The sequence below is a fragment of the Cervus elaphus genome, chromosome 24 (assembly GCF_910594005.1).
Source record: "Cervus elaphus chromosome 24, mCerEla1.1, whole genome shotgun sequence".
NCBI lineage: Eukaryota > Metazoa > Chordata > Mammalia > Artiodactyla > Cervidae > Cervus > Cervus elaphus.
In genome coordinates this window covers 65885930-65912548 of record NC_057838.1, presented here as the reverse complement: position 1 = coordinate 65912548, position 26619 = coordinate 65885930, and the positions used below count along the sequence as shown (strand labels likewise).

The 26619-nt window shown below is 50.1% G+C and overlaps 1 protein-coding gene across 1 annotated transcript in view; it reads right to left on the bottom strand.

Moving 5' to 3' along the window:
* Positions 1-4098: 4098 nt before the first annotated feature.
* Positions 4099-26619, bottom strand: part of SLC6A11 (solute carrier family 6 member 11) — a 126170-nt gene continuing 103649 nt past the window's right edge. The window contains exons 9-14 of the mRNA XM_043886736.1: positions 16896-17008; positions 14066-14203; positions 11441-11543; positions 10610-10710; positions 9633-9803; positions 4099-6492 (exon numbers count right to left, since the gene is read on the bottom strand). Of these exons, the coding sequence (XP_043742671.1) occupies positions 6340-6492; positions 9633-9803; positions 10610-10710; positions 11441-11543; positions 14066-14203; positions 16896-17008 (779 nt within the window). The 3' untranslated portion in view covers positions 4099-6339. The remainder of the gene's footprint in view (positions 6493-9632; positions 9804-10609; positions 10711-11440; positions 11544-14065; positions 14204-16895; positions 17009-26619) is intronic.

Sequence of the window (26619 nt, the reverse complement as noted above, 5' to 3'; positions counted from 1 at the left end):
GATACTTCCTCCCTATTTTATTTCTAGCCCTATCATTTATCATCTTATAAACTGTCTATTTTTACTCTTTAAGATATTTATTGTCATCTTGTAATAACCTACAATGGAACAGAATCTGAAAAAGCATACACACACACACACACACACACACACACACATATATAACTGAATCATTTTGCTGCACACTTGAAACATTATAAATCACCTAGACTTCAATTAAAAACAATCACTGGCTGGTCCTCCCACTAGCATGTAAGCACCATGAGGGCAGAGTCACTGTGGGTCCTCAATCAATATTTGTTGAGTGAAGGAAGTGGTAGAAGGGTGGTGTCATTTATTGAGATAGGGAGGAACAGACTGGTGGGTGTGGGTGTTGGAGGAGATGAATTCACCTGGGAAATTCGAGTCTGAAATATCCCTATGGGCACCCAGGAGCAGCTATTCAGAAAGCAGTAAAAAAAAAAATATAAGCAAAGACCTTAGTTTCTTCATCTGTAAATTGGGCTGATAATCTCAGCTCCCTCAATGGGTGTGTGTGGGGAGGGCAGGTCCATTGAGATACAAGGGCAGCAGTACTTAGCACACAGTCAGTCCTCAACAAAGCGTGGCTTCCTTGCTTGTGTGTGTTTCCCTCTCCCTTCCAGCAGCTATGACAAGTTTGCTGTGACAAGTTCCCTGTGACAAGCATGAAGCCGCCGGCATGTCCATAAATGTTTGGAGGATTATGTGGCCTGGAGGAGGGGTCCTGCCCCCTTTGCTTCTTCTCCTTCCTGAGGTTCAGCTCACGGGGTGCCCAGAGGCCCCAGCAGAGGCTGGAGCTGAGGTTGAGGACTGTGTGCAGTGGCAAATCCCCCCCTTCTCCCTGTCATCATTTCTTCCAACCACATGAGAATCATTTTCCATTCCCTGTGGGCCTGCATTTGTAACCAGCCTCCCAGTGGTGAGGGGAGGATTTTTAAAAATAGCTTTATTGATTTTATTTTTTGGAAGATAAAAGCAATAGATGTTCTTTGTTAAAGGAAAAATTAGATGGTATAGAAAGAAGAAAATGAAAATTAAAATCAGCCCAAACTTTATCATCCAGAGATAATAATCATCTATATTTCAGGATCTGGCCTTCTCATTTCTGTGCTATATCTTTGTGTCTAAATGGGTTTGGGGTAGGACCCTGGGGCAGATGAAGCAAGGTGGGGACTGGGGGGAGGTGGGGCAGGTACCAAGGCAGGTACCTGGTGACAGGCCTGTGTAATTGCTGGCACATGGTCAGAGAAAACCCACAGTCTGTCTCCTGTGCCATGTAAGCACCTGAGAAGCTGCCTGGCACTCCTCAGATTTTATCATCATTTGCATTTTCACCTAACCACAACCCCTATTATATCTTTAATACCTTTCCTGCTTATTTGAAGCTCTATAAAACAAATGCCATATAGCCACTATCTCATTTAATCTTTAGAATAACCAAAAGAGAGAGTTTCTGTTATTAGTCCCATTTTACAGATGAAGAGACTGAGGCCCAGGGAAGTAAAATGACTGTCCAAGGCATGGAGTGAGTTCAAAACCAGGATCCAGGTCTCCTGATACCAGCATGCTGAGCAGAGCTACATGTAACAAACAGCACATTCTTTTCATGTGCCAGACACACACCCTCAACATCCCTGCCAGAGCAGCTTATTCTGTCCATTTGTTCAGTTGTACAGATGATGAAACTGAAGTCAAAAAGGTGAAGTCATTTGCCTAAGGCCACACACCCAGGGCTGTTGAGAATTGAAGGCAGGTGTGTCTGGCTGCAAGCAGGAGCTCTGGATGGGCTGGGATAAGAAGGGTGGCTGTTCTGTCACGGGGAGCCTCTTTGTCCCTCTTCTGGGCACCCAGAGCGGAGCCTCAGGACCCTCTTGTCTCGATTCCAGTCTCTGCTCTGGTCCTGACCTCACTGGTCACGGCCTGGACCATGGGGAGGGGGGTTGGGTTTAGCAACAGCACCACCTGGTGGCTGATTCTGCCACCGGAGCCAGTCTAAGCCAAGGACTCTGGGTGGGAGGGCAGTGATGGAGGGGTGGGGGAAGCCCCCTAGCTCATTCTCCCCTGCTGGAGCCCTGAGTCACCCAACAGTTGTCTAGTATAGAGAAGAAACAGGGGCTCTGGGTTTTGTAAACCTGGCTTTGAATTCCAGCTCAGTCTGTGTGATGTCAGCCAAGTTCCTCCACTCATTTCTCTTAAGTTTGGACTTTTGAGTTTTCACATCTGTAAAGTGGGTATGAACTGCAGTCTCAGGGTCGTTCTGAGGCTGATGGAAAATACCTGCCTCCCCCCACAGGCACCCACAGATCACGCCCAGACCCTCTGTCAGGCTTCTTCTTAGTCACCCGGCTAAGTGGGGCTAAGAGAGCCTTTCCATTCTAGAAACGGCTCACTTGGGGAAGACACTCAAAAGAAAGGCAGAGAAAATCCACCGGAGAACAAGAAAAGTCGAGTGTTGGTTATAACTGGTCTGACACACTGATGGGGGCAGGTGGGGGGCTCTCTTAGGGATAGCCAAGCTCGTTCCAGTCTCTCAAGGTCAAAGTTGCCTGCTGAGTCCTTTGCCCAGACCCGCCTTGCCCACCACCTTAGGTGGTCTGCAGTCTGGCTGGCTTCCCATCACTGCGTATCCCCAAAGACTTCTTCCTGCCTCTGCTTTTGCTCAAGTTGTTTCCCATCTCAAATGGGCTTCCCTGCCCGGCAAGTTCTTTCCATCCCTCACTATGCAACTCCAGTTCTCAGCCCCTGGTCAAGTGCTTGGGTGTGTGGGCCCCGCGCAGACCTGGCAAACCGTGATCCTACTCAGCTCCTCCACTTTCCACGAGGTGTATCTGGTGTCTTTTTTTTTTTTTTTTAAAGTTGTGCAGCATGTGGGATCTTAGTTCCCAGATCAGGAATTGAACCCTCGTTCCCTGCCTTGGAAGGTCAGAGTCTTAACCACTGGACCACCAGGGAAGCCCCTGGTGTCATTTTTTTTTTGTGGTGGGGGGGGACAAATTATTTAGTTTCTGAACATTAGTTCCTTGTATAAGCAACGAGATGAGTAAATCTTACCTGTGAGGTCTGTTGTGGGGCTCGGACAAGGTAATGCCACGTGACCCCTGGAACGTGGCAGGTGCTCAACAAACTGTCCTGATCCTGTCCCGGCACTGCCCGAGCGCTCGTCCCTGGCACACTCTGCCCTGCGGCCTCTCGTGGGGCGTGGCTCTGACCGTGCACCTAGCCTGACGCTCTGAGGGCAGTGTCTGTGTGGCTCCTCCCAGTCTCCTTCACGAAGAGGACCTTATTCTAAAGTGAGAGGCAGAGGAGGCCAGGAGTTGGCAGCAGAGCCTGACTCGGCTCCCTACGGGGTCAGGAGGTGCCCTCAGGCCAAGGGCTCACTTGAGTTTTCACAGCCTGAGAGGGTGCCAGGGGCTGAGTACGAGACAGGAAGGCAGAGGACTTTTGGGGGAATCCTGCGCCGGCTACGTTTCCTCTCCGGGTCACCTTTTCGTCACCACTCTACCGACGGCCAAGCCAAGGCCCAGACAAGTGGGCAGACTTGCCCGGGGCTGCACTGCGGAGCTCAACTGGCCGGAGAAGACCGGACGAGGCAGAGCACTTCTCCCCCTGCGCGCCCCGAGTCTGGAGTGGCACAGGCACGTTCTGCGGGACAGGGAAGGGCAGAAACACTTCGACTAAGGGCTCTTCCCCTTGTCTCAGCGCCCCCAGACCTAGGTCCACGCAGGGAACATGTGGGTCCTCGATAGAGCCCACCGAACACCAAATCCTGTTTTCCAAAATTTGCAGCTCTCAGCCAACCTGGGGGAAGGAATAAACAAAGTTGGGTTGTGGCTGGATTAGAAAGAACTCTTGTAAAGCACTTAGCAGACGGTAGACATTCATTGTATGGAGATCACATGAAAGGTAGTGTGGGCTTCTGAAACAGCCCTGGGTGTTTCTAACTGATAACCCCCTCAGTTGAAACTACAGCCCCCAAATGTGGAACCCAGACGGTTTTGCAGGAACATCACAGAAGTTAGAGAACCCGGAGAATCATCTGATGAGTTACAACCACTCCGCCAGGAAGAGCCACAGAGAGTTGGTTCATTTCCTTTAATTTTTAAAAATGAGTAAGCAGACAATCGTGTACCCTTTGAATACCCCATAAAAACGTTCATTATGCAAAACAGTACAACCTTTTTCATTTTTTAATAATACTGTAAATATCTCAGAAAGGATGTATTGTTTCTAATGAATATCAAAAAGAGTCACCGTGATGACGTTTCGCCTGCCCCCACATTTCCCTCCCTGCCCTCCTCCCCAAGTTACCCAGGTACTAGTAGGAAATTATAAAAAGCGAAGAACAAAAGCCCTCCCTCCGCCCTGGCCCACGAGTCCCGTAAAGTGAGTGACGTGTTAAGGGCCACACGAACAGCGCGTCCCCAGCGAGGCAGAGGGGCAGTGCGTCGGTGACCGCGGTGGGTGGGGAACCGGTAGCAGCAGCAGTGGGGAGACCCCGCCCCAGCCTGTTGTGAGAAGAGCCGAGGAGGATGGACACAGGCAGGGGTCCAATCTTCCTGCGTCCATTTCTGGGGTCCACCAGATCAGACAGGTCAGGGAGATGCCGGGCTGTGTGTGCAAAAGGGGGGGCCCTGGAACCAGACACCCCGACCTGCCTGGGTGGTGGGGGGCGCTTGGCCTCTCTCTTAGCAAACGCGGGCTTCAGACGAGGACCGCTGGGGGCTGAGCAGTTGGGCATTTGGGCGAATCAGACACGCAGGTTTATTACAGGAAATTAAATCCTCTGTTTGGAGAAAGCTTGCATTGCCACCGCATAAGACTGGGCACAGAAAGAAGGACAAAGGATGCACCTTGCCTGTCCCCAGGTAACTCAGGACCCAAGGCAGGGGCTCGACATCAAATCCAATTAAGGAAGAGAGGGGACCAGCCAGGGAGGCCCGGAGCAGTGCCAGCCGCTGCCCCAGACCCCGGGGCGGCGCAAGCGAGGGAGGGGATGAGAGCCCAGGGCTCCACGCCAGTGAGCGCTGAGGCTCCTCAGCCCCTTGGCCAGAGAGGCAGGCGGGCCAGTCCTGGGGAAAAGGTAGAGGAGAAGCCTTGTGAAGATCCCAGGGCTCTGCTAGTGGCAGGAAGGGTGGGCAGGGACTGGGGGGTTTCAGGAACGCAGGAGAGGGAAGAGGGCAGGGGGATGGTCAGAGGGAGGAGATGAGGTCGGGGGATGAAGAAGGGATCAGAGGATGAAACCGGCTCCAGGCCCGACTGCAGCTCTGACCCAGGAGGCTGGTGGAGGGGTCACATGGCACAGACCCCGGCAGGGCCAGTGGTAGGACAGACAGCCGCAACCAGGACGGAGCCCAGGAACCATCAGCCAGGTGCCTCCAGCCAGCCCGCGGAGGAGGATGGAGCGGCAGAGCCGAGCGTGTGAGCAGACGGCCCGGAGGAGCCCTGCCGTCTGCAGGTCTCCACGGGAAGGAACCTCTCACGGAGGAAATCAAGCCACGTGGTTTCTGGATTAAACTTGCTTTAAAGAAGGGAGTGACGAGTGGCAAGTCTTCAGAAGAATCCAAGATCAACAGCAGGTCTGCACGCCCAGGAGGCATGCAAAGGATCCGTGGAGAGATGCGGCCAGGCCAGGCAGAAACCCCCAGAGCTCACCTGACCCAGCCATCCCCACCGGGGAGACCCAGGAGGGCTGGGAAGAGCCCAGGTCACTCGGAGGGACCAGGGCAGAGGGGGGCCTGCCGCCCAGGAGTCCTGAGTCGGTCGGGACGTTTTCTTCTCTGACATAGCCTTGCTGTCTGCAAACCCACCACCTCCGGGAAGCCGGGGAGGACGGGCAGGGGAGGGGCTTCAGGGGAAGCCTGGCGGTGTGGAGACAGACAGACTGGACTGACGCGGGGCACGGACAGGTCGGTTCAGAGGCTGATGGAGGAGGCAGACGTCGCTCCCACCCGCTCACCCCGCAGCCCGAGGATAAAAAGTCCGGTCCTCTGGTACAGCTTCTTCCTAACCCCGAGGGAATGCTGTTACACCCTCCTCACATGAGAAGTCCCTGTATAGGGTTATCTTTTCACATCGTTACTCACATGGCAGTTGTGGGGGTGGGATGAGGAGGGGGCAGGACTTGAAACCAGAGTGGGCACGGCCACCTTAAAATTAACTTGTTAATAAATCCTGTGCAAAAAACAAACAAACAAAAACCAGAAACGAGCAAGCCTCTACCACTAGGTGAAGAACGGGGTTCAGGTATTCATTTGTACACACGGCGGTGGACGGCAGGGGGCGAGGAGCAGGAGGAGGGCCATCGAGGTGGCAGGGCGCTCAGAAGTGCGTCTCCTTCTCTGTAATGGCCGCAACGGTCCCATCGCCCTTGAGTTTGGCGTCACAGTCATTAACCGCCACCGTCCGTGGGCCTGCCCCAAGCGTGCCCCGCATTTTCAGGTCGGTGCTGGGGATCATCAACTTGCGGAATCTCTACACGGTTGGAGAGGAAAAGAGTTGTCTGAGAAGAGCGGTTGTTGGGGTCCCCGGGGGGCCTGCCTCGGCGCCTCCCAGCCTGCCTCGGCGCCTCCCAACTGCACAGCAGACACCTCGGGGGGTGGGGCGTGCTGCGGAAACCGCAGGCCGGGCTTGGAGCTCTGCCCTGGGCGATGCGTCGGCCTGGAGATCTGTTTCCCGCCCCCACCCGGGAACACGGGGACCACAGGGTGCCAGCGCTGGATGAGGAAGGAGACGATGAGCAGAGTTGCCCGCCCTGTACCTGGCCCACTGCAGGAGGCCAGGACGCAGGAGCTATACCCAGGCTGCATCCTTCCTTCCTGGGCAGGCTGACGCTGGGCTCTGAGGCCCTGCTTGGCCTTGATACGTGTGAGGCCAGTCACCTAACACCACCGCACCGCACTGTCCCACCTGTGAGATGGGCCAGCAGTTCCTCCTGGGGACTCTGCTGTGAGGGTGAGCTACAGCACCTCCGGGGCCGTCTATACAGTGGTTTCTGCATAAATGGGTATGTTTCCCATAGAAGGCCGTCATCATGCCCGTCATCCCCGTCTAGGGAAGAGGAGGTGTGCGTCTGAAGATGGAAACGTTCTTGCTAAGGCCTCAACCCCGCAGAGTGGCCGGCAGACAGGGTGCTGGGCGGATGGGGTGGCCATCATCCACTCTACCCCTGACACACGCTCCTGCCCTCTTGATCCTGCCTGGGCACCCCCCCCCCACCCCCACCTCAGCCTCATGTGCACCTCCAGAAGACGTCAGGCCAGGATGTGGGAGGTCCTTCCTGGGCCCTTTCCCCAAGAAGGCTGGAAGGACTTTGGCGCGCTGGTTTCTTACAATCAAGGTCCTGTTTTCATGTGCAGATCCTGCCATGCCTAATAGGCTGGGCCTATTCTGCCCAAGAGGGATTAACAGGCAGGATGCCCCTCTTCCCCCATAATACCATCATGCTGAGCATCTACTAGGTGCCAGGCAAGGTGCTAGGATCTTGACAGAGGACAGGAGCTGGGAGCATGGGCTCTGGAGCTGAGTGCCTGGGCTGGACTCCCAGCTCCACCGCTTCACTGAGGCAAGAACTTAACCCTCTGCATCTCGGTCCCTCGTCTTTCGAAGAGGTTCACAGCGGCACCTGCCTCGAGCGTCATTTTCCTGAGGTGTCCTCAGATTTGCTGACCTGTGCATGGCTCTTAGCACAGACTACCTGCCCTCAGAGCAACTCTCTGACCCCCATCTTTCCTTCCAGATCCTTCCCATCAGCTGGCAGAACCTTCTGGAAATGTGTGCATGTGTCTTCAGTCATGTCCGACTCTTGACACCCTACGGGCCTGTAGCCTGCTAGGCTCCTCTGTCCATAGGATTCTCCCAGGCAAGAATACTGGAGTGGGTTGCCATTTCCCTTTCCAGGGGATCTTCCCAACCCAGGAACAGAACCCGCATCACTTACATTTCCTGCACTGGCAGGCAGGTTCTTTACCACTAGCGCCACCTGGGAAGCTCTTCTGGAAATGGAGGGACATGAACTCACTGGCAGGGGCCAGCCGGGGCCAAGGTATTTGGGCTCCAGGGCAGCTCTCCTCTGGACACGCCTGGTCCCAAGTCAGAATCAACAACTGCCCTTGTCCTACATTCCCTGCAGGAGCGGAGGACTTGGCCTTGCTCTGGGGGCAGGAACAGGCTGGAGAAAGGGACCTTCCCTCTCGGCTTGCTCCCGGGACCTGGCTGGGTGCTAGCTCTCCCCTGGGTGGACAGGAGGGCTGGCTGGAGCTGACTCTGGGCTGGCACGCGCCTTGGGGGGCATCGGCACACTGGCCATGTCTGTGAGACACAGCTCAGCCCTGAGAAGCCGGGGCGGGGTGCTGCACTGGGGCTGGAGCCAGGCAAGGGGCATGCGGCATGAAGGCACAGCCTCAGGGTGCCTGCTCCACCACGCCAAGGCTGCGTGCCCTGGGGTAACTGGCTTCCCCTCTGTGCTCAGCTTCCTCACCTGTGACATGGGGACAGGAAGCACCTCCACCTCACAGGACACCTATGAGGACTCGGCAGCCTAATGACTGTCGACGGCTTAGAGCAGCGTCTGGCACAGAGCACGTGGTTAGCAAAAGGGGCGTGAAGCTGACTCAGACCTCCTGATCCCCCAGCAGGTGGGAAAGGAGCGTGGAGAGAGACAGGGTGTCCAGGCTATGACGGGCCGGGGCCCAAATTCACTAAACAAGCAGGAGAACATGGACAGCACGATTTCATTGGCAGGAAAACGCCCAGAAGAAGCATATACAGAGAGATTTCTGGGTGTCTGGGGCTTTGGACAGGGCTTACTGGAAACAGGCACTGGGAATCTTATGAATAAATAAGAATATATGCAAATAAATAAATAAAAATGTTTGCAAATGGATTTATGGTGGTGACAGCATGACACAGAACATTGCTACAAAAAATACGCCATTGAATTATATCAGAAATGGGTGAATTTCATGATACAGAAAACATATTTCAATAAAATTGTTGAAAATGGTCAGTTTGCTAATTCTTGGTGGTCTGATCTTAGGCGAGTGACTGAATTTCTCTGAGGACAGAGGAGACGCAGAACAGAGAGAGCTCTGCATGATGACGGCACAGGACAGATGCCCCCAGATGTCAGACTCTCTCCCCGTGCCCTGGAAACAGGGTCCTTAATGAACGGGATCAACAGAGCACCAAGAGCCGACACTTGGCCCCTCTCTCCCCCCAAGTCCTGGCTCAAGTGCTGTCCCTCTATGCACTCACTGAGTCCTCAAACAACCGCTGTAAGTGAGGGACTACTGCTGACCCATTTTACAGATGGGAAAACCGAGGCTGAACTCAGAGGAAGCAGCTCAATCTCCAGGCTTCCGCACAACAGTACTGATGAACCCCTGCCATGGAGGAGCTGGCCAGCCTTCCCCAGGAGACACGTGGGGGTATGTTCTCATCACGCCCGTGGCCCAGATGAGGAAGCGGGGGGACCCAGAGACTCCCGTGACCACACTCACACTCACCAGCACAGCCCTTCTAGCATATAGCCAGCCCTGCCCTGTGTCACATTCCCCCCCGCCCCGCCCCACTTCCCAGCCACCCTCGCTGACCCCTCCGCCCGGGCTGCTCACCTCTGGCAGTGTCCCCTCTGCCTTCCACACCTTGATGCAGACCCAGACCGGGATGCAGAGCATGGAGGACAGGGCCATCAGCCAGCCGATGCCATAGCCCCAGGGGGGGTAGGTGTACACGTTGTTGTACTTGAGGGGCTTGTATTTGACCAGGAAGAAAATGAAGATGCCCTGCAGAGAGATGGGGAGAGGTCCCCGGGATGGCCCTCAGCCTGGGTGTGGGCGGCCGGTAGGGGAGACGGTCGACCCTGTGCGGTGGCCTCGGAGAGGTGGCATCCTGCCTGTCCACAGCGAGAAGCACAGGGAACAGACCCCACAGGTCCCAGGAGACCCTCCTCGACCCCCCCAGGAGCCTGAACTCCAGCCTCCAAACAGTCAGAAATTTTAACTTTTTTTTTTCTAGCTACTTCTCAGGGCTGGTTTCAAAACTAAGATGGTTGGTGAAGATGCTCTGAGATACTTCCAGTGCCAAGGACCAGGTGAAGAGCAGCGGTTTTGTCTCTTTAATTAAACATCCTTCCACCAAGGCCTCCCCGCAGCTTGGTCCGAGGGGCAGGGCGTGAGCCTCTCACTGTCCTCAAGCGGTTGCTGCACTGTTAACAGCAGAGCCAGATGTCTTTCACGGGACCCTCAGCCCCCATGGGGGTGGGCGCTGTCTGCCCAGGCTGCAGGTTTAGAATCTGAGGTCCCAGGAAGAGAGGTGACTTGCTCACTGTCACACAGCAAGCTGGTGGCATGACTGGGGTCCTAGTGAGGCCCCCTGGCCCAGCCCAGAGACTGTCCCCCAAAAAAACACTGGCTTGGAAAGGTGTCAGTTGCCTTGGACTTCTGAGTGCACAGAGGGTCCCCCAGGGGGACATCACCTACCTCCTCAGTTTTGGCCTCAGCCAGGCCTGGCCTCTGGGGTGGAGAAGTGGGCGGGGGGTGGAGAAGTAGGGGAGTGGTGGGCTACAGGTGGCTCCTGGCAGCACCCTTACCGCACAGATCCCGGGGGTCACGACTTTCCAGCACCATTTAATGAGTGACAACGGCCGGTAGCCAATCATGTCTTCGATGTTATCATAGAAGCGGTTGCTTCCTGTCCAGAATAAAGCAGACGGGCACACACACACCCCAGAGAATTTCTGTACAAGACTCAGAGGAAAGGCGATGCGTGTCTGCTTTCCCTGACCAGAGACAAGTTGCGGCAGGGACCCTACTTGCTGCTTAAAAATCACCAGGGTGTTAGCTATGTGCAGCGTTAGGATAAACTGTGGTGGAAGGGGCTCTGAAGAGACCCCTCTTGACTCAGGCGGTGAGGCCCAGGACTCACTCAGGAGTTTCTGGGGAAAAGGTGGAAGGTGGTCGCTCTGAGCGGGGTCAGGCTGGCTGACCTGCCTGGGTGGGGTGGGGGTCGGGGCTCAGATTTTAGGGCTGGTGGGCATCTATTCACAAGCCCAGCAACTCTCATCCACTCACTCAGTCTGGGGAATAGGAAGGCCGAAAGGCAGGTGCCGAGGGCCGGTCACTGGGCTGGCTGGTTTGTCTCCACCCCCTCCTACCAGGAGCCACGGTGATGACTACTCCATTATACAGATGGGAAAACTGAGCCTCGGAGGCAGAAGGATGGACCCAAGGTTACAGTGCCTGAGACTGGAACCCCTCCCTGTGCTGCAAAAGTGTATACAAGCAGTAGGGTCTTCCAACAGGTGGGAGAACCCGAGATGTGCCTGAGGTAAGAGGGTGATGGAGATGGAGACGGGCTACAGGGAAGCCCAGCCCACCCAGGTCCCGGGCACTGGGGGGTGGCGGGCTCGGCCTCCACTCACCGTACACCCAGCCGATGCAGATGCACTCGAAGATGGCCACAAAGAGAAGGCACATTCCGCTGGCGGCGTAGGAGTCAAAGAGCTGGAAGATGTACATACCGCCCTGCGGGGTGGGAGGCCAGACATGGGGGAAGAGTGACAGACAGACATACGGGAAGAGTGACAGACAGACATACGGGAGAGCAGGGTTAGCCAGCTGGCCTCGGCGAGGGCGCCCCACCCTGTGGTCACCTACCACCCTGGAGTCCCGGCCACCAGGGCAGACTGGTCTCTCCGGCATTCTGAACGCCACACCCACCATGGCTGGGCCCCCTTAGACCACCGTAAGGGGCTGCTGGGATCGCAGAGGTTTGTCTTGCCTCTGCTCCCTGGATGCTAGCCACAACACAGAAAACTGGAGACTGGAGGCCGGGCAGGCTCAGCACCTCCCTCCAGGAGGCTGTGACGGCCTCCCCACAGGCCTCCCTGCCTCTAGCCTCGCCCTCTCCTACGCATCCACACCGCAGCATGCGTAGGTCCTGCCTCGTGTGGTCATAAGGCCGGGGCTGCTGGTGTCCTCAGTGCTCATGTGGGGAAGCTGAGGCCCGGGGTAGTGAGAACACGCCCCACCGGTCACCAGAGGTCACCCTGCCGTGGGCCTGAGGACCGGGCCCAGGCGTCCAGCTGCAGAGCCTGAGACCTTCCCCGCCCACCGCCTCACCTCCGTGGAAGAGCAGATATTTGCAGGCTATTTTCCCCCAAGAGCAGAGCTTTAAATGTGTTTAAATGAGGGAGAAGATCCTCCGAGCAATTACTGAATCTGCCACGGCCCATTTGGCAGGTTTAAGCTCCCGGTGTGGTCACTCATAGACACGCCTCCGCAGAGGGCAAAGGTGGGTGTATGGGGCCTGCGTGTCTGCTGATCCCCCGTCCAGGGCAGGCAGAGCGCTGACTCCCTGACGGGCTCCGTCAGCCAGGGTCCCAGGGCTGGCCAGCTGGCGTCCAGGAGAGCCCTCCAGCGACCGGCCTGCTGCAAGCCGAGGACGCCCACGAATGCCTGCTTTTCCTGCAGCCCCACCAGCCTCTGGAAGGCATCAGGTAAGCCCCCAATTTGAGCGTGACAGAAGACTCTACTTGGCGTAATTAATCAGCACTTAATGAGGCCCTGCTCACTGGCTGTGTGGAGAGAGGCAGGGGGGAATGCGGCACCATTCATTTGCTCAAATGCTGATTATCACTCCCATTAATGTGACAATGACTAGGAGCAGGGATTACACACCCCGGGCCAGGCCCCAAGGGCACAGAACAGATCCAGGCCGGCTCCTGTTCTTGAGGACTTTGGGGCCTGGTGGGGCAGGTGAACACACAGGTCATTGTAATGTCCAGATGGAGACTGGACCGAGCTTAGAATGAAGTCCTGGGTGGGAAGGAAAGCAGAGGAGGCTTCCAGGAGGAGGTGGCTTTTTTGAGTTGAGAAGCAGAGAATGACGAAGATCAGCAGACTGACCCCAGTACCACGGGAGCTGCTTTGACAGATTCTAAATTCCCTCACTTTTTCCACGTGCCTTACAAAACCCCTTTGTGTCTCCTGGCAACAGTTTTCTGGTTATTTGGGGGGTAGGGGTGGAGAGCGGCTTGGTTCGTAAAATTAATTTTGTGAGTGTGGGTAAAAAGATACCTAATTTTGCCTTCCCAAGTTACTTAAGAAAGTATCTATTAGGATGCTACAGGAGGGAAGAGGGAAGAGAATCGTGGCTTTATGAGACAGTCTGAATTTGGGGGTGTGATGAGCCCCTCCCTGCCCACAGGCCTGGCAGAGACAAGACGGGACATGCAGAAGGTGGGAGCTGGAACACATAGCACCTGAAGGTGTCCAGGTTCCTCAGTGATGAAGCCTGTTCTGAACTTGAGAACAGTGAGTCACTAGCTGAGGGTTATCTGGCAGACACTGCCTCCTTCACTCAGAAGTTTTACTAAAAGGGGTAGCTGGGGCATCTGGATGCTCATGGGCTTAGTTGCTCAGTGATGTCTGACTCTTTGCGACCCCATGGACTGTAGCCTGCCAGGCTCCTCTGGCAAGAATCCATGGGGATTCTCCAGGCAAGAATACTGCAGTGGGTTGCCATGGCTGCTTATAATGACCAGGTAAACCCAGCCTTTCTCATTGTGAGTTTTATTCCTTCTGGTGATGGAGACCTGGAGCTGAGCACTTATACAAGTGCTGAACGAGAACTTCCATGGAGTCTCATGATGACCCATTACAAACACGAGAACACAGAGTCCCCGAGAAGTGCCGGACCTGGAGGCAGGGTCACCCAGCCAGTCAAGGTCAGAGCTGGGACGTGATGTCAGATCCGCCTAACCCAAACATGTCCATGCTAAGTCACTTCAGTCGTGTCCGACTCTTCACAGCCTCATGGACTGTAGTCCACCAGGCTGCTCTGTCCATGGGCTTCTCCAGGCAAGAATATTGGAGTGGGTTGCCATGTCTGCCTTCAGGGGATCTTCCCGACCCAGGGATCAAACTCACGTCTCATGTCTCCTGCACTGGCAGGTGGGTCCTTTACCACTAGCGCCACCAAAGCCCAGGCACTTACCCCTGATGTTACCCTGTCCACATCACTTACCCGTGTGGCTATCACTCACCTCCGTTAACATCACAAGGCCCAGAAAGTAGGAGGTGACCGACAGGGCCAGGATGAGCAGCTCCCGCCGATAGCCCCTCCGGAAGACCTTGGGGTACATGTCTACCACGGCGGTCACCAGGCTCTCCACGCACACGAACTGGACAGGGCAGAAATGATGGTGCAAAGCTCCAGAGAAAGGCCATCAGAGGCCCTGGCTCCAGGCAGGCACAGCAGCCCTAAAGCCTGGGCTTCCCTCCCCACCGGGCCTCGCCTTCATTCCCACACTTCCTCACCCTGATGGAGGACCCAAGAATAAAAACAGTATCCCCTGCATTTACAGAATGCCAGCAGGCCCATTCAACATAAGAGGACCCTGAAGCTCAGAGAGGGGAGGTGACCAGCCCAAAGTCTCTCTGCAAGGAAGCAGCAGAGTCAGGCCTTGAGATGAGGTCTCCTGACTCTAAAGCTAGAATTCCTTGTCCTTTATGCTGCCAGTCACGTGCCCATGTGCTGGGCCTTGTTCTGGGGTGGACGAAATAAATGAGATCCAGTCTTGGCCTGGGAAGCGAGATGGCAGTCTGGGTAACTGTCTTGAGAGTTGAGGGCTCTGGTCAGTCTGTGGGGGCCTGACTTACTTCATCCTCCAGGCCTGTGACAGAGCCCCTGCCCTTTGCTTCCGGTGGGCGGGTTGCCTTCTGCTGGGGGGAGGGCAATCAGGGGAGCTAATGCCCAGCTCTTGTGTTTGGGCTGGGCAAGTTTAGATGGCAGAGCTTGAGCCACTATGCATCTGTGTGATCAGGGCCAGATGTGAGATCAGCGACATTCCTACTCAACCCTCAACACTCAGACCCAACAGCCCAGCATATCCCTCACCCCCTCCCCAAGTTCTCCCAGCACTGTGGGCAGATCTCCTGCATAAGCCTTTTCATGACTGCTTCTTCTTGCCCTCAACTTGGGCAGAACAGACCCCAGCCCCTATTCCAGGCCCAGTCCATACCCCTCATCTGTGGGGTCCATGCTTGCTCAGATCTGTCTCCTTACAAAAAGGTGAGACCCTGGAAGGCAGGGGCCATGTCACTGACATCTACTTCAAGTGGCACCAAGCAGATGCTCAGAAAATGTTTGATAAATGAATAATAACAACAGTGGTGAACACACGGTGCTTGCTGTGTGCCAGGCTCAATTCTATGTAGTTAACAGATGTTAATTTATTTCATCTCTATGTATTAAGTTCCACCATTGTCCCTTTTTTGTAAAGAAGACACAGAAGTATAGTGGTGTAAGTAACTTGCCCTGAGGTCACAAAGGTCTAACATTTTAGGGCCTGAATTTGAACGGGGTGATCTTGTTCCAGAGGCTGGGCAGTCACTACCGTGGGGCACTGGGAGGTCATTATTTGGGGGCACCCCCGTCCCTGGGGCCACTGCTTGGCTCCATGTCCTTTCTGGTCCATGTCTATCTCCCCAGGGAAGGTATTTCCATCCTCATTGTGGGAATGGACTGCAGCAGAGCCCAGAGTCACACGGCTGGCAAGAGCTGGGACTTAAACTCAGTCTAGACGCCAACGCCCAGGCTCCTGGCCTCCAGGCTGTCCTGTCTCTAGGGGAAGACTAGCTGTGCTCGTCCTTTCTCTAGGGTCCCCAGGTAAAGGAAGGGGACTCAGGGGACGCTGTTGATCCAGCATTTAAACTTAAGAGGCATCAGAGCAGATGGTCTACGCAGTGCAGAGACCTGGGTGCATATCCCTTCAAGTCACTTGGCCTTTCTGAGCCTCAGTTTCTTCCTCTGTAAAATGGGGATAACAGAAGCCCCCCCCCCCCCGCCCCAGCCCATATGGTTATCATGATTGAAAACTGAGGACACAGCCCAGGCACACCTGGGGATGGTCTGAGCAGCCACCCCCCACCCTGGGGCCCTAGGCGCCCTTTGCAAACAGAGTATCTCAGCCCTAGTGCTGGTCTGGCTCAGCCCAGGGGCTCGCAGAGCCCAGGCCCGGCCCCCACACCCCTCTGCGGAGACAGGCCTGTCACTGTCACACAAGCTGCTGATCCCTCCTGAGGCCTCTGCCGTGACAATGGAGGGACGGTTATCAGCAAAAACACCCGGTTGATTCTGCAGCTCGGCTTAGCAGTTTCTGAGAAACCATCCAGGGGAAGAAATAGGACTTGGCTGGATTGACAGACACACCAACCACGGGGCCTGGATGCTGCGTGACTCGCTCAAGGTCACAGGTAGCACCTCGCCAAGACACCCCTGTCTGAGGGCCTCAGAGCGCCTGGCTTTGGCTGGAAGACCTTCTCTGGGGCTCTTAGGAAGGCCAGCCACAATACAGCAGCAGGGCCAAGGGTTGATTTCTGGAGATGAAGAGAGACTGGAGGCCACAGGGTTCCAGCAGGAAAACCAGAGAGGGGATTGAAAGAGGGTGGGAGGGTGGGCGGGGGCGAAAAGATGCAAGTGCACACATTTGCGTTAACAGAAAGGAAAATGTGAAGACATAAATTGTTGGTTCTAACTCCACATCCTTCACGGAGGAAGGCGGGCTGCCAAGTGGGGGTGGGTCTGGGAGAGGCAGGAGAACAGAGGCAGGTGGGGGCGGTGTGCGGATGTGGGGGGAGCGGGAGCTGGTGGTGGTACCCACGACCCACCCAGGTGGCCACCTGGGGCATGTCATGGGGGCCCCAATGTGGAGATCAAGGAAGGAAGCAGATGCTTTTCTGTGTTCCCAGGTCTTTTATGATCTGGTTGGTCCCAACTGGCCAGAACCAGGATGTGGTGTGCAGGCCCCAGATCTGTTCCTGGGGGGCAGCACCTGCCCCCCGCTGCCACTGCCACCTGGGGTCCCCACTTACCTGGCTGTCCAGGCCCAGGAAGATGAGCATCATGAAGAACAAGGCGGCCCAGAGAGGGGAGAGGGGCATCATGGTGACGGCCTTGGGGTAGGCGATAAAGGCCAGGCCAGGGCCTGGAGAGGAAGCAGAGAGAAGGGGCTGAGTGGAGTTCAGTGCCTCATTCAATTGCTATGTTCATCTAAAATGGACTAAGTGTTTCTTTTGTGCCAAGTACTGTGCTGAATTCTTCCTTGAATCATGTACATCTCACAGCCACCCCATGCTCCTGGTTCTACGAGGATACCCATTGTGCAGATGAGCAAGATGAGGCAGAGAGAAGGAAGCAAGTGTCTGGAAGGGTCAAGATTCAAGCCCAGGTTAGTCTGACACCCAGACCCTCCTCTGCATAGACATGTCTCTATTCTTACTGGGGTAGATGAGGAGAGGTGGTGGTGGGAGGCATTCTTATTAAACTGCAGGTTCTCAGGCCCACCGAGAGATTCTAATTTAGCCAGTCTAGGGTGACAAAAGAACCAATGATTCCTATGTAAGTAATTAGGAGTCAGGGCTTGGACAAATGATGGTCCACCCAGACCACCTTCTCCTCTGAGCTTCTCATCTCCCAGGTCCACACTCACTTCTCTTGACTGCTCCCAATAGGGGGCTTGATAGCACAGCCTCAGGATGGGCTTTATTACTGTCAAGGATGGGAGTCTGATGTTCTAGCCCTGCAGCATGGTGGCCAAGGGTTCAAATCCCCATTCTTTACTGTGAGCTCTACCCTTGTCTCCTCAGCTAGAAAATGGGAACAATGGATTCCTACCTAATAAGGCAGTTGGCAGAGTTCAGTGGGATGACGTGAAAATATGGAAAGCATTTAAAAAGGTAAATGTTCAAGAGACATTTATCCTGATTATCTTCTACCTTAAAAAGCAGCCTTATTAAAGGCTAATTTACCTACCATAAGTGTTCATGTTAAGTGTATAATTCAATGAGCTTTGAAAAGTGGAGGCACCCAGATAACCACCACTGCAGTGAAGACAGAGAACATTTCCTCCACCCCCTCCTGCCCCTCTGTTTCCCCACCCTCATCCCCTGTCTTTGTACTGGGCAACTACTGATCTTTTTTTTTCACCTTAGATTAGCTTTGTTCATCCTATCTAGGAGGGGAATTACCAGGTCATATGGGAATCATATGTTTAATTTTCTAAGAAATGCCAAACGGATTTCCAAAGTGACTCTGTCATTTTACATTCCTACCAGCAACAGTTGAGAGTTTCAGGGGCTCCACATCCTTGTCAACACTTGATGTTGTCAGTCTTTTAAATTTAGTCATTATAGTGGGTATGAAGTGTTTTATCATTATGTTTTTAATTTGTATTTCCCTGATGACTAACAATGTGAAGTATCTTCACATATCTTTATTGTCCATTCATAAATCTTTTTATTGTTTATTTAAAAATTTTATTTATTTATTTATTTTCTGCCCATGTTAGGACTTCCAGGATCTCAGTTCCCCAACCAAGGACTGAACCCAGGTCCTCAGCAGTGAAAGCAAGGAATCCTGATCACTGGACCATCAAGGAATTCCCTACATATCAACATCTTCTTTTGTGAGGCGCCTCCTGTGTTCTTGCCCATTTTCAGTTGGGTTAGCTCCTTTTTATTTAGTTGTGAGAATTCTTAATATATCTGGGATACAAACCCTTTATGAAACAAAAGAATTATGATTATCTTCTCCAAGTCTGTTGCTTACCTTTTCATTTTTAAATTACATTTTGTGAAAAGCAGAATATAAAAATTTCCCAATTGTTTGTTGTTGGTATAAAAAAATACCAAAGATTTTTGATTGTCTTTCTATCCTGTGACCTTACTAAATTCACTTGGTAATTTTTTTTTGTAGATTTCTTATGATTTTCTATGTAGTCAATCATGTTGTTTATGAATGAAGGCAGTTTTTATTCTTCCTTTATAATCTTAATATTCTCACTTTTTCTTGCCTTATTATACTCTCTAGGAATTTCAGTACGATATGGAACATGTTTTGAGCTTTGCAATGTTCAGTCAACATACTGCTTCCTGAAATTCACTTTTGTTAGCTCTTTTCTTTCCCATTCTTTTCAGAATGATTGCATTATGCATTTGTAATATAGTTAAGTTCATTCATTACTATTTGTATTACATTTGGTTCCACCCACAAAAAAGTAACTATTTGTCTTGGGTGCTCTGTGAAACACTACTGTGGCTCTCAGTCAGAGCTATTAAAGATAAATACTCAGAGGTGTTCTTCCTTCTCCTTACTTCTTAATTCCTCACCTTTTTCTATCTCTTTTCCACTCACCACTGTAGGCAACCATTCTCTTTAATTTTAAAATGTTTCTGCACACACCTATTTAAAAAAATATCCTTTAATTTCCATTTACTTGATTATTTTTTATAGTGAATGAGTGTTGAATTTTTCAAAGACTTTTTCCGCATCTATGGAGATAATTTTATGATTTACTTTGGACTATTAATATGGTGTGTGATATTAATTGCTTTCTTAGCATTAAATCAATCTTCTATTATTCCTGGAATAAATCTTACTTGGACATGGTATATTACCTTAATATGATTTTGGATTCTAATATTTTAGATTTGAGTTTGCTGATATTTTATTTGGTATTTTGGCATCAATGTGCATGAGTGATATTAATCTGTAGTTTTCTTTCTTGGCATTGTCTATTTGGTTTAGGTTTCAATACTATGTGTTTCAGATAATGAACTAGGTAAGTTTCCTCCCTTTTCAATAATTTGGAATAATTTACAGGGCACTGGGCCTATCTTATCTGGTCTCAAAGGTTTGGTAGAATTCCTCTGAGAAGCCATCAGGGCCGATGTTTTCTTCTGAGGTTGTTCTTCAGTAACGTTGTCTGTTTCTTCTATGGAAATTGGCCTGCTTAAGCTTTCTAAGTCAAATGGGGTCAGTTTTAGCAATCTCCGTTTCCCTAGGAAAATACTCATTTCATCTAGGTTTTCAAATTTATATGCAAAGAGGATTGCAAAGTAATCTCTTATGATTTTAAAAAATGTCTTCTGCTCCAATGGTTATTTCCCCTTTGTAATTTCTTATTTTGCTATTTATATGTTCTTTACCCCCCCCAACCTCATTTTTTCCCCCCTCCTTGATCATCTGGTGATTTGCCTATTTTTATTTTGAAAAACCTAGAATTTTAATTTATTATTAAAAAAAAAAAACCCAGTTCTCTACTTCATTACTTTCTGCTTTTTATTATTTCCTTCCTTGAGCTGTCTTTTAGTTCATTTTGTTGCTGTTCTTATTTTTCTGAACAAGGAATGTAATTGTTTTCATTCCTGCACTTTTATTGATAAATGTGTTTAGTAAAGTTCTTATTGTTAGTTTATTTCTATGCCCCCTTGCGTTGTCTGCAGTTTTTTTCCTTCATAAAGATTACTGCTGTGTTATTTGGTGCCTACATTTGTGTGTGTGTTATATCTTCACTGTGAATTGTGGTTTGTAACATTAAAAGGTATTATCCTTTGTCATCCTTAATGCATGTGGAAGGCTACTCTGTCCTCATTTATAGCCTTTGTGAGCCACTTTGTCTTGGGTGTGTCTCTCGTATACAGAATAGATAAGCAGATCTCAGAGATGCTGTAGGTTTAGCTCCAGACTACCAGGACAAACTGAGCATCACAGCACACTGAGTCACAGGAATTTTTCAGTTTCCCGGCAAATATACAAGTTATGTTTACACTATAGTCTACTAAATGAACGATACCAGTAGGCCTAAGAAAAGGTATATACATTAATTAAAAAATAGTTTATTGCTGAAGAATGCTAACCATCATCTGAGTCTTCAGTGAGTCGTAGTCTTTTTGCCTCGATGTTGATGGCTGCTGACTGATCGGGGTGATGGTGGCCGAAGGTTGGGGCGGCTGTGGCAATTTCTTAAAATAAGACAAGAATGAAGTTTGCAGCCATCGATTGACTCTTCTTTTCACAAGTGATTTCTCTGTAGCAGGCAGGGCTGTTGTATAGCATTTTTACCCAGAGTAGAACTTCTTTCGAAGTTGGAGTCAATCCTCTTAAATTCTGCTGCTGCTTTAGCAACTATGTTTACTGTTGATCAGCTGCTCAGTCATGTCTGACTCTGTGACCCCACGGGCTGCGGCATGCCAGGCCTCCCTGTCCCTCACCATTTCCCAAAGTTTGCTGACGTTCATGTCCATTGCATCATGATGCCATCCAGCCACCTCATCCTCTGACACCCTCTTCTCCTTCTGCTCCCAATCTTCCCTAGCATCGGGGTCTTTTCCAATGAGTCAGCTCTTCGCATCAGGTGCCGAAGTATTGGAGCTTCAGTGTCAGTCCTTCCAATGAATATTCAGGGTTGATTACCCTTAGGACTGACTAGTTTGATCTCCATGCTGTCCAAGGGACTCTCAAGAGTCTTCTCCAGCACTTTTGCTGTCATTTTGACAAAGTTCACAACATCGTTACCAGTAGTATATTCGATCTCAAGAAACTGCTTTCTTTACTCACTCAAAAAAGCAACTCCTCATCCACTAGTTTTAATAATAATTTAAAAGTTTGAAATACTGTGAGAATTACCAAAATGTGACACAGAGACATGAAGGGAGCAAGTGCTGTTGGAAAAATTGTGCTGGTAGACGTGGCTTGATGCAGAGTTGCCACAAACCATAAGTTTGTAAAAAATTAAAAAATAAAACAAGCGAAGCACAATAAAACACGGTATGCCTATGTATAGGTCTTACTTTGTGAGTCAAATTGAAAATCTTTTTCTTTCAATAGACGAGTTAAGGTCATTCACCTTTACTGACAAGACTGATACATTTGGTCTTGACTGACAATATATAATTACGTACACTTTATATGTATATGAGTTGTGTATTCTGTTTTTTTTTTTAAATTATTATTTAGGAAGGCTTATGTAGCTATTCTGGTAGCTCAGCAGTTTAAAAAAACACCAATGCAGGAGACACAGGTTTGGTCCTTATTTTTGGTCTGAGAAGATCCTCTGGAGAAGGAAACGACCACTCACTCTAGAACTCTTGCCTGGAGAAGCCCATGGACGGAGGAGCCTGGCATGCTATAGTCCATGGGGTAGCAAAGAGTCGGACTCATTTAGCAACTGAACAACAACAATGTTTTTATTCTGGTGGTTAACTTCATACTTGTACCCTTTTTAATGCTCTTAGGCCCTTAGTCTCTTATTTAAACCTTTAATATCTGTCTTTTCAGGTCCCCCACACCCACCAGTATTTACCACCACTTACTACTCATACATCAGGGAGTTTTTTCTATCTTCTCTTGCCTCCTCTTTCTATTTTTTGGTTGAATGATCTCTACTTTGTAACAGTATGCAGCGTATTTCTACACTAGTTCTCTATCATCTTCCCCACCTTTGTTTTGATCTTATACATATACATACATATTAATACATATTTTATATATTTTAAGAGCTTAACATTAAGTCTTCTTCTGGAGTTTTACCAGTCATTATTGGGTTGAATGACACTCATGCTCTAATAGAAGAATGTCAGAACATTAGAAGAAGTCTCTAAGTTCTTGCATATTAAAAATGGCTTTTCTATATAGCTTTAACATACTACCTATAACATATATAGCCATAACATACATGAAGACATGGCTGGATATTAAATCCTGGTTCTTACTTCTTAATGTGAATTTTAAAAAATGTTATCCCATAGTTGCCTTGCTTTGTATGTTGGTTTCAAAAAGAATGGTGCTAGTTTAATGCTTTTGCTATTATAAGTTATTTGATCTTTTCTTGCCTGGAAGCCTGGAGGATTTTATCTATTTCTTTGAAACTTGGCCCACTGCATTGGGAGCATGGAGTCCTAGCCACTGAACCACCAGGAAAGTCCCTGCTTCTCTTTTGTTTTGCAGGTCTTTACATTTTATCTCTTTTTCTTGGGCTCCCTTCACCATGCATGTGTTTACCATCTCCCTACAAAAGGATGCTTTTCTTTCTTTTTGCCCCCCACCTCTTTTCTTCTCTGCAAGGTTTGTGTTTCAGATGGCTCCTTTAAAATGTGCCTATGCCTTTAAATGGTCCTTACCCCTTGAAATCACACTGACTTTGAACCCCTGTAGTCCCTGCTAAAGGATCTGTCACAGTCCTTTCTAGGACTTTCAGACTGAGAGTAGATTCAATCTTTCTGGTGACTGCTCCAAATCACTCCCAGATCCTTTTGCTAGCCTCTGTCTTCCATCTGTCCCACAGTTTTTCTCAGCTTGCCTTTGCAGGAGATACTGTGTGCTGGGATTGGTGGTTTTTCTTTCTGTCACAGTTATCTGCAGCTTCAACATTTTCTGTCTTCAAATTATCCAGGAGGCACAGTTTTGTGTAGAATATACTTTTCCCTTCCTGTTTTATCTTGCTGGCAGAAAAAAACTGGGATAAGAAGAAGCTATACAGTTGTCACTGTCCTCAGATACTCTTACTTCCTCTAATTTTTAAAAGACTTTGTGTAAGACTGATAAGACCCATCTAGTCAAAGCTATAGTTTTTCCAGTAGTCATGTATGGATGTGAGAGTTGAACCATGAAGAAAGCTGAGCACTGAAGAAATGATGCTTTTGAACTGTGGTACTTGAGAAGACTATTGAGAGTCCCTTGGACTGCAAGATCAAACCAGTCAATTCTAAAGGAAATCAATCCTGAATATTCATTGGAAGGACTGATGTTGAAGCTGAGGCTCCAATACTTTGGCCACCTGATTCGAAGAGCCAACTTATCGGAAAAGACTCTGATGCTGGGAAAGATTGAGGGCAAGAGGAGAAGGGAGGTGACAGAGGATGAGATGGTTGGATGGCATCACTGACTTAATGGACATGAGTTTGAGCAAACTCCAGGAGATAGTAAAGGACAGGGAAGCCTGGTGTGCTGCAGTCCATGGGGTCACAAACAGTTGGACACTGAGCGACTGAACAAGAAGACTGACATTATTTATACTTAAACAGTTAGTAGAATTCACCAGTGAAACAGCAGGGCCTGGAGTCTTCTTGGGAGAAAGATCTTTGACAATGAATTCAATTTCTTTTGGAAATACAAAGCCATTTAGTTTTTCTTGAGTTAGCTTAATTAAATTATGTAGTATTTTTTAGGAAGTTGCCCATTTAATTTACATTATCAAGTACATTAGTTTGAAGTTGTTCATGGTATTTCCTTATTCTCATGTTTAAAAATGTCTACAGGACCTGTAGCCATATCTCCTCTTTCATTTCTGATATCAGTAATTTGTATTTTCTCTCATTTTTCCTTTCATTAGTCCTGTCAAGGTGTTATAAATTTTGCTATCTTTTATAATACAAAATTTTCACTTTGAAAATTTTCTCTATTGCTTGCATGTCTTATCTTAATTAGTTCTTTTCTTCTACTTACTCTGGGCTTCCCTAGTGGCTGAGGCAGTAAAGAATCTACCTGCAATGCAGGAGACCCAGGTATAATCCCTGGGTTGGGAAGACCCCCTGGAGAAGGGAATGGGTACTGATTCCAGTATTCTTGGCTGGAGAATTCCAGGGACAGAGCTTGGTGAGCTACAGTCCACCGGGTAGCAAAGAGTTGGATACAACAAAGTGACTAACACTTCTAACATTCTCTACTTACTTTGTATTCCTTTCTTTCCCCCAGCTTCTTCTGATAAAAACTTTAACTGTTTACTTTAAATCCTTCTAATTAGGTATTTAAAGTTACAAATTTCCCTGTAAGATCCTGCTGAGCAAGGTGAGGGGGCTACATACTTGCAATATGCAATTTCTGCAAGAGGCAGGAACTCCTAAAGGGCATCCTGGTCTGATTCATACCCCTAAACAGAGCAGGATTACCTCCTTAGCACCTGAAGTGACACAGAGGGTGAAGCAGAAGAGATGATAGCCAAGCCAGGCTGTACCACCCATGTTCTGTGCGACCTCAGAGGAACCTCTGTGGCTCTGAGCCACAGAGTAGCGTCCTCATCTCTAACGGGCAGTATAAAGCCCAGGACTGCTATCTACATGAATGGCTTCCCCTGCAGTTGTGCAGGGCACATTCTGCACAGCCTTCATAAAGTCTGCCTTGCAGAGGTGCTGTAGTTGCTTCACGAAGTAGTATATGAACAACCAGCCTGGGGCCTGATAGGTGAGACAGAGTAAATCAATCATGGTACATCCATTCTGTGGAATCTCACTTGGCCATGAAAAGTCACGATTAAGCTCTCTATTTGTGCTCAGTCCTGTCTGACTCTTTGCTGCCCCATGGACTGTAGCCCGGCAGGCTCCTCTGTCCATGGGATTATCCCAGCAAGAATACTGGAGTGGCTTGTTATTTTCTCCTCCAGGGGATCTTCCCGACCCAGGCATTGAGCCCACGTCGCCTGCATTGCAGGCAGATTCTTTACCAATGGGCCACCTGGGATGCTGAGATCTCTATTTACTGAGGAAGAAAACTCTCATGCTTTCTTGTGAATGGAAAAATAAAGCCGAATACGATCCAGTTTTCATTAATATAGGTATAGCTGTACATGTATGGAAAATCCTGGCAAGAGAACCTCAAAGTGCAGTCTGATTCAGACTGGAGACTTTTTCCTTTGTCAACATTTAAACATTTTCCTACAGTAAGCATGCTTACAATTTGAAAAAAGAAAAACAAATTTTTTTAATTGGCTCTTTTCCTTTCCACCTCCACTCTGAGCTTCAGCTTTAAAACGCATCTATCAAATGTAAATAATGATAAAAAGAGCAACAGAGTGCTGCAGATACACTGTGTCACTCAACACCTGAGCTGGGAGTTAGTTTGCTCATGTTACAGAGGAAGGAGCGGATTCTCAGAGCAGGCAGAGGTCCCATGGAGAAGGTAACGCGCCCTCTCCGCAGGGCTGCTCTGTGGTTTACTGCCACGGAGGATCATGGATGTTGTGTGAAGTGCCAGGTGCCTGCCTACCGTGGGCTGCAGGATGGAGCACTCAGAGCATGGTCTGGATCAAATCCAACAGCTCTGTTCCTTCCAGTCGATGTGACCTTAGGTAAGCGACCACAGCTCTCTGAGCCTCAGCTTCCTCACTGGTAAAATAGGGGTAGCAAAAGTGCCACCTTGGGGGGCTGAGTCGGCGATCACATGAGGCAGTTCCTGCCCAGAGTGTGCAATCTATGATAGACAGCTTCGGTCATGTTAATATCCTCTGGTCTGGCTCTGGTCCCCTGATTTCAGCAGGGACCGTCTCTCTCTCTCTCTCTCTCTGACAGACATCATGCAGAAGAAGGTGGAGCCCCAGGGGCCATGAAGCAGAGCCTGGCAACCAGCTTCCTGATCCAGGGTCCACACCCACCACCCCACCCAGCTTGGTGGGTTAGAGGGGTGCGTCCTATCTGTGCATGTCAGGTAAAAGCAGCCACGCCATGGACTAGAGTTCTCAATGGAGGCAACACAGCCCCACAAGCGGCTGGGGTTGTCATAACAAATGGGGGGCATGAGCAGCCTTGAGCAGACAGAATCCAGGGAGGCTGGACCGCCTGTGATGCTCCTGACTGTCTTACCAGACATTCCTGTAGCTGAGAAACCTATTTAGACGTACGGAGGTTAGCATCTAATTCTGTCATGTAGATACTATTTTTCTACTTTATAACAATATACAATGAATTGTCCCAGGATTCAAAACCATGTGAATCAAGGGGAGAGTTCTCCACCATTTTGCACAATCACTTCAGCAGCAACTACCCT